The sequence below is a fragment of the Tiliqua scincoides genome, chromosome 4 (genome assembly GCF_035046505.1).
Source record: "Tiliqua scincoides isolate rTilSci1 chromosome 4, rTilSci1.hap2, whole genome shotgun sequence".
In the NCBI taxonomy this organism is placed as follows: Eukaryota; Metazoa; Chordata; class Lepidosauria; order Squamata; family Scincidae; genus Tiliqua; species Tiliqua scincoides.
Genome location: NC_089824.1, coordinates 104,739,426 through 104,747,723, shown reverse-complemented (window position 1 = coordinate 104,747,723; position 8,298 = coordinate 104,739,426). Strand labels below are relative to the sequence as shown.

At 43.7% G+C, this 8,298-nt stretch overlaps 1 protein-coding gene across 1 annotated transcript; it reads right to left on the bottom strand.

Annotated features, from left to right (window-relative positions):
• On the bottom strand, positions 1 to 2,388 carry LOC136648381 (protocadherin alpha-3-like). The gene has a single exon (XM_066624490.1). It carries the CDS (start codon positions 2,386 to 2,388, stop codon positions 1 to 3), a length of 2,388 nt encoding a protein of 795 aa, XP_066480587.1.
• Between the last annotated feature and the right edge of the window lie 5,910 nt (positions 2,389 to 8,298).

Sequence of the window (8,298 nt, the reverse complement as noted above, 5' to 3'; positions counted from 1 at the left end):
TCAACATGCAGAACTCACCTGAACTGATGAATCACAAAGTATTTGCTCCTGTTTCTCACTGCCTGGAGGAGGAGGAATGTTGGGGCTGAAAGCTATAAGGTCACTCTTGATACCAGCTTCACCACTGACCCCTGCCAGGATATGGCTGTGACGATTTGAATACGACCAGCTCCCCACTTCACTGGCACATACAAGTGTAGCAGTACCAGGCCCATACATCATTGCTTCCTTTGCTTGGCTCTGACATCGCAAGGCCACGTATACTATGATCACCAGCAGGAACAGGCTAGACACTGAGCAGATGGCGATGATCAGATAGACATTAACATTGTCCACTGAAGGCTTCGGGCTCCCTCCTGTCCTGGGAAGATGAGCATCAGTGTGAGTAACCTGGGCACTTGTCACCAATGACACACTCAGTGTTGCAGTGACAGACAACATTGGCTTGCCATGGTCCTTCACCAGCACCAGTAAATTCTGGCCACTACCACTGCCATCTATCTCATCCATGACACGTGTTGTACTGATCTCACCGCTGTATAGCCCCACCCGCCAAGGGCCAGCGGTTGCCTCATGTAGCTCATAGCGCAACCATGCATTGTAACCTGAATCAGAATCCAGGGCACGTATCTTGCCTACTACCTGGCCAGCTTTCACTGGCAGCACAAGCAGGACAGGTGACTCTTCTGACAGCACTGACACTGCCGGTGCGTTGTCATTTTCATCAATTACAAAGACTTGCACTGTCACGTTGCCACTTAAGGAGGGCAGCCCAGCATCTTTAGCATTCACCTGGAACTCCAGCAGCTTCAACTCTTCATAGTCCAAGGGCTGCAAGGCATAGACCTTCCCACTTTCTGAATGCACAGAGATGTAGCTTGACAGTTGCCAGAGTTTCTCATCCAGCCAGTAGCTGACCAAGGAGTTCTCAGCTACATCTGGGTCGGAGGCAGATACAGTGAAGATGTGAGCACCAGGTGGGTTGTTTTCTTTTATGAAGACTGTGTAGGAGGGTTGTGAAAAAGTGGGCGCATTGTCATTCACATCGCCAATGGGTACCACCAGGTTGCTGGTGGCAGATAACGATGGAGCCCCTTGGTCTTGCACTGTCACAACTAGCCTGTACTCAGCCACCCTCTCTCGATCCAGGGGCTCAGCCACCTCTAGAGAATAGTAATTCTTGAAGTTGGACACTAGTTTGAAAGGGATCCTAGGGGGATGCAGGGAACAGCTCACTTGCCCATTGACCCCAGAATCCCTATCTGAGACACTGATCAGGGCCACCACCATCCCTGGTGGAGAGTCCTCTGGTACTGGTACTGACAGAGACTTCAACAATATCTCAGGAGTGTTGTCATTGACATCCAGTACTTCGATCACAACACTACAATATCCTGTCATTGGGTTGCTCCCTTTATCAGTAGCTTGCACCTGAATCTCATACTGATGGTTTTCCTCAAAGTCTAATTTTTCTCTTATTCTTATTTCCCCCGTAATGGAATCTAAGGCAAATGTGTTTTTTAATTTAGTGGGCACGTGGTTCTGAAATGAATATGTAATATCCTTATTGATTCCCTCATCCAAATCCGTAGCATTCAATTTAATCACCAATTTCCCACTCTGAACATCTTCAGCCATTTGGACTTTGTAAAGAGATTGATTAAAGGCAGGCGCATTGTCATTTTCATCCAGCACAGAAATCACCAGCTGTGCTGTGCCACTGAGCTCTGGTTTCCCCCCATCAGTGGCAGTCAGCAGCAAACGATGTACAGCCTTGACCTCTCTGTCTAAAGAAGTTTTCAAAAGAAGCCTTAATAATTGGCTTTCATCATGTTTCCTCTGAAGATCTAATGTAAAGAATTCACTGGGACTGAGAGTATAGGTGAGGTGAGAGTTCGGACCGATATCTGCATCAGAGGCTCCCTCCAGTGGGAAAAATGAGCCTGGTGTTCTCATTTCTGAAACAAAGACATTTTGTTCCTTTCGAGAAAACACTGGAGCATTATCATTTATGTCCTTGACCTCCACCTCTACATGAAAAACCCTCAGGGGTTTATCTATAATCACCTCCAGGTGAATGGAGCACAAAGGATTCTTGGCACACAGCACCTCCCTATCTATCCGAGAATTAACGAACAAGATTCCATTCTGGATATTTACCTCCAAATAGTTTCCATCACCTTGGGATTCCATCCGGAACATTCGAGGCATCAGTTCATCCACCTCCAGTCCCAGGTCCTGAGCAATGCGGCCCACAAAGGTGCCGTGCTGGGATTCCTCAAGCACAGAATAATGGAGCTGGCCATTCCCCATTTCCAAAGCAATGCAGAGAAAAAATAGCTGCAGCAACTGCCTTCTTGCTAGGCAGCACTGGAGGAAAACAACCATAGCAATGGAAGACTTGACTCCAGCTGTTAAAAATTAAATCCACACTCTTTCATTGACACTAAATGCTAGGAAACAGCCAACAATTATATTGCTATATCCATTCTGTCTTCTCAGTCTCGGTTCTTGCTGGACAGCTGGGAGGGGCTTTGGTCTTTCTCTCCAAAGAGCATTTCGATTTTCAGTGCGTAGCGACATCTTGTGACAATTGGTATAAATGCCATTAAAATGCTTTCTTCCTTTTTAATTTTTTTTAAAATTTCCCAGACTTTTAACAGTCATATTCTAGAATTAATATGCAACTTGCCAACATTATTTTCTAATATTGTTGCTTGAAAAGTAAACCTGTACACTTTAAACAATGAATCTGAATCATGTTTCGTAACTGAGAATTCATTCCACAGATTAGGTGTACATATTGACTTTAATTTATCAAAATAAAATTAGATCAAAACACTTTTGCTTCCACATAGATTGGTTACCCATGACAGAAGGCATATTTTGCTGGTAAGGTATTAGCCATATTTTTGAAACCCTTGATATTTGGCCATGTATTCATATTTGGGAAGGAGATGTAGCTCAGAGATAACGTAGAGTTCGTGTGTTACATGCAGAAGGTCCCCAGTTCCATTCCTGCCATTTCTAGGTAGGGCTGGGAAAGTCTGAAATACTGGTTTACCACTGCCATTCATTGTAGAAAACAATGACATAGGTGGACCAACAATCTGATCCAGTGTCAGGCACTTTCACATGTTTTTCCTTCACTGTGTATTTGCAAGAGATAAAAACAGCTAAGTCCCTGTCCATGTAACGCAGCAGTTGACACTCTCCCCATCAGCCTGTACAATCAAGACCACTGTCACAACGTATAGCAGACTGAGAGTATACACGTCACTAAACCACCTGCACAGCACACAGAATTTTATGTGATTCAAACAAAGCATTCAGGACACATTTTAAAAAGAACTAAGTAAAAGCCCTAGTTGAATTCCCAGGGGGAGATTGGAAATCCTTCCAGATTCCAAATATGGCAGACACATTCTGAGGAAAATTCATCTGCCAAGAAAGAAAAGGAGGGAGAGAAAATCCATATCCTATCTGTTGAAATTGATGGTTGGTCACAAAAGAAGGGGAATTGGTTGCAAAGAAGGAGGGGAGTTGGTCACAGGAGAAGACGCATGAGATGACATGGCAAGTTATCCTTCTTCAATGTGCCCAGTGCTGTCAAATGTAGCTAAATGTAGCTAATTGTGCTACATACTCAGTAAGTATGTTTGTTCTTTCAGGTCTTGCTCTCTAGAAATCTCAGATCCTCACACTATTTTAGATTTATTTGAGTTTTATTCCAATGCACTACTGTGAAGAACCATTTACCCATACAAGATGAATTTATGCTATCCAAGACACCACATGAAGGAAGCAAAGCTTTCATAGACAGAGTGCTACCAGAGCAATGCTCTAGAACTAGGTGATTTATGCAAGTCAGGCATTAAAAAAAATGAATGGAGAAGAAGGATACCCTAAAAAGGAATAGAAAAATCACAGAAGAGTAATCCAACAACTTTACACCATGGCAATATAAATGAACAGTTGCTCTCCTCTTGCTAAATGTAAGAGGACACCACGTTAAAAGGTGCCTCTTTGCCCACTTAGCAGGTTCACTTCTGGCACAGCTTAATATGAGTTGAATAAGGACTATATATGAGTTTTGTTGCAGCATAAGAGTTTTAAACTCTAAAATTCCTTGAAGCCATTTAAAATAGATTGAGTTAGGTTGACGATCTATAAAGATTACGTTCATATTAAACATATTAAAATTAGAATGAAAATGTTCCTGAAACTGGGAAATCAATGCTGAACAGCCTTACCTGTAAGCAGTACAGCAGTGTGGCCATCCAGCTATAATCAAAGCCCTGCACATCTGAACAAGGACGCCAGGAATAGCCCACAACTCCATGGCTGTGCTTTCTCTCTTGGTGCTCCAGAGATCAGCAATGACAATGATGTTATCGCTGAGGACTCCGGATTGCCCCTACACAGCCACTGAAGCTCTCTGTGCATTCAAAAAATCAGTAGGATCTTTGGTGCTGAAATGATACTACTATAAGCTATGCGGGTCTTTTGAATTAAGCAACATTTTCAAAATGATCTTGCATGTATTATTTCATTTGTCCACATTTGTGCAATCATTTGTCCATATTTTTCATTTAGTTCTTTCAAAATTTATCTTCAAAATATCAGATACATTACCATCATTCTTCAGTATCATACATTGTGCTGCATGATATTGTGATATCTATTGTGCCATGATGTGCACACAATGTCCTTCCACATAGGTCAATTTCTATGTAAAAGAATTAAATAGACCCGTATTTAACATCAGAAACAAGAGAAAATATTTTGACCTCTCAGAACACTTTCCTGCTGACCTGAAAGTCATTATTTTTTGACAAAGGTACTTCAAAAGAAGACCAGCATGAGACTATGGAATTAAAATTTATCAGTAAATTTGATTCTATCCAACGTGACTGTGTTACATTTGTGTCACAAACTACTGCTGTTGTGAATTGTCATGTGATTATCTCATACATTGAAACTTTACACAAAATTGTCTCTGTCTTGTACTTCTTGCATTTCCCAGCCTTTTGAATAATACTTCATGCATCTGATGGTGGGCATGAGATGAAAGCTGATGCCCATGAAAGTTCATGAAAGCTTATGCTACAATAATTGTATTAGTCTTTCAGGTGCCACAAAATTCTTTGTTGTAATATTTAAGTAACAAATTACTCAGTTAAGACAGCTAACCGATTAACAACCTGATCCTAATGGGCCAGCTTAACATGCATCCTGCCAGAGAAAGTGATATTCTGCCAGTATGACAAAGTCATCAGTGCAGAAGATTGACCTGCCAGCAATGAGCCTCCCTGCAGCAGTATAGGAAGCTATTGGCAGGGAAGCTGGTGGCAGCGGAGGGAGGGAATGGGGGGAGGGATAAGGGAATATGTGGGCTAGGAGGGGACAGAATGGTGGATGTAGCACATGATCAATTGGTGAGGCTGCACTGGCACCCTTGGGAAGCCATGGAAACCAGCCAGGGGAGCCACGGAATCCTCACAAAAAAATCCACCACCTAATACAGTGTGCAGGATTGTAGCCCTAATGGGGAGCTGTGGCCAGTGGCCCAGTAGGTCAAGGGAGCCACCAGTTGAAAAAGTTTGGGAACCACTGAATTAGAAGGTTCTCACATTTTTCCTGAAAGCATATTTCTAGAAATTGCTGTTCTACAGTTTCCTCTTTTTAAGAGAAATAACCAAAAACTACCATTGCAAATTTTACTACTGTATATATTTTCATGCTGTCCATGTTATAACATACAGTCAGTTCTCATTATCTGCTAGGCTCCTGGAAAACCTAGTGGGTACTGAATTAGTGGATACTGAATCACTGAGCCTATGGGGAAAATGGGGTTAGGTTCCAGGGGACTCTTTTCACCATACACCTCACAAACTTTAGGAATCTGAATCTTAACTTGCATTATATGGGGGATGGGTGATAGCGAGGGCTCAACTTCTCCAACATTTGATGCTTCTCCATGCTGGATATCCCTTGATGCCTTGAAGGTTGTAGTGATGGCAATTTCTCTATACTGGATATCCCTTGACTCATTGAAGGTTGCTGGCCCAACAATGAGGCCTCAGAGAGCAGCAGTGGGGAGGGGGTCGCTTCACCTGTCCTCCTTGTCCACCTGTCTCTTGGCTCCTACCCTTGGCTTGCCCCAGCCTTCCAGAGACCTCTCATCATCAGCCTTTCATCATTGCCAGAGTTGTGAAGGTTCCGCTGAAATCCCCAAGATGGTGCCCAGATGGTGGAGCAAGTCTGGAAGCAGACACAAATGTGTCCAACAATTCTCCGTGGGCCAATACAAATGCCCATTTGATGCAACAGCAGCACTGTATTAGTGGATAATGAGATTGCAGAATAACAAGAGGTAGGTGGCAATTCTGCACCTTGCAGATAAGTGAATTCGAATTGCAGATAAGCGAATTCAAAGACAGCAAATTTGCATATAAAGAGAACTGACTGTATTCATGTTCTAGGGCTGCAATCCTGAGAGGAAGACCCACTGAAATAAGTAGGACTAACTTCTTAAATATGCCTAGGATTGTACTGTTAATTATTTCTCACATTTATATCCTGATTTTTCTCCAATGATGGGGTTATCCCATCTTATTCTCACCCCACTGAAGTACTAATGATCACTCAATGCAATTCGACGTCAAGTGGAGATCTGAACCCAGTTCTAAATTATAGTAATAAAATTAACACCACAATCCAGCTAAAGTAAAGAATTTTGAGTCCAATTTTCCTGAATCAATATGTGATAATTTAATATGGATTCAGTGAAGTAGGATACTCAGTGCGCAATCCTGAAATGGAGATGGGCCAGCACAAGTCCCTTGCGCAGCCCATAAGTGTCCAGCCCAGTCCAGCCATAAAGGAGTCAGTTGAGGCAGCACACAGATGTCCGTAGACTCAGGGAGGCCGAACCCAGCCTCCACATCACCAGGAAAACATAAGTTTGCACCAGCGTAGGGCAGCTGACGGGGGGAGGTTGAAGGGGGTGGTGGGAGGGAGAAATGGGGGTCTTTTGAGTCAGGGGGAGGAAGTACTGGTGAGTGGACCAGACTTGGGAGGTGGGTGGAACCAGCCCGGGAGACTTAGGCCAGATCCTAATTCCCCTCTTAGCCAGCCCAATGTTACCAACAGGCTGCTCAGATCTGTGCCAGCAATTTCACCGGCACAGATTTAAGTAGTCCCAAAGAGGTGGCTGCTATGGGACACGGATTAAGGGGAAATTTATCCCCTTACTCCGAGATGCACAGTAGCCATTTCCTAACATGAGCTGGATATGACACAGGCCAGTTGGCCTACCTATTCCAGTGCATATTAGGATTGGGCCGCCCCTCAAACTTGAGTGGCAACACAATTCTGTGCACAGCTACTCAGAAGTAAATCTCATTGAGTTCTATAGGGCTTGCTCCCAGGGAAGCATGCACAGGATTGCAGCTTGACTCCCCTATCAATATGCTAATTTGCATTTGAAAACAGCACCACAGTTGCCAGAGACTGAAATATATCACAGAGCACCAAAAACAGTTACAGTTTCTTACCACTTCTCAAGCAAAATTGCATCAGCATGTGTATCTGAAAAGTCCTATACTTTTCCTTAGGACCTCCTTCACAGGGATAGCTACATTTCGCCAATGGCTGTTATTTTGACAGCCTCTCTTTTGTTCTCCCATTTGCCTACTCCAGGGCCTCTGAGAGGAATTTTATCAGGGGGTACCAAGTTTCTTTTGGGCCCCTTTGCAAAGGGAGAGGGGTAAAACAGAACAGGGGAGGGTGCTGATAGGTGAGCAGAATAGGGGCAGGGAGGAGCAAAACAGGGTGGGGGAGCATAGAGACAGCTGGAAAAGTCTTTGGAACCCAGGTCTAGCCACCCATGTGGCATCAGTAGTGTCCCCAGCATCCCCAGTCATGGTAGTGTCCCCAGCGTCCCGTACGGGCAACAAGTCTGAGTAGATAGGAAAATGTCAGATCCCAGGAAATATCTGGGCCCCCTCCTTTGGCTCCTGGGCCCCCCTTTTGACCCTGGGCCTGGGTACAAATTACCCCCTTTACCCCCCCTCTCCTAGGCCCCGGTCTACCCCACATCTGTGCTATTCTCACAAGCCTACCAAAAATCTCAACACAATATCATTTTTTAATTGCAGCAACACTGTAACTACTATGAGCAAAAATGGAAAAATAGCCATGAATTTAATAAATGGAAAGAAAAATTAGATTGTAAAAAGTGCACAGAATCGTCTAGCCACATGATATGCAATACATACCCCATAAAACCTTATT

Excerpts from the sequence above, each read along its gene's own strand:
- LOC136648381 (XM_066624490.1), bottom strand. The coding sequence starts at position 2,388 with ATGGTTGTTTTCCTCCAGTGCTGCCTAGCAAGAAGGCAGTTGCTGCAG.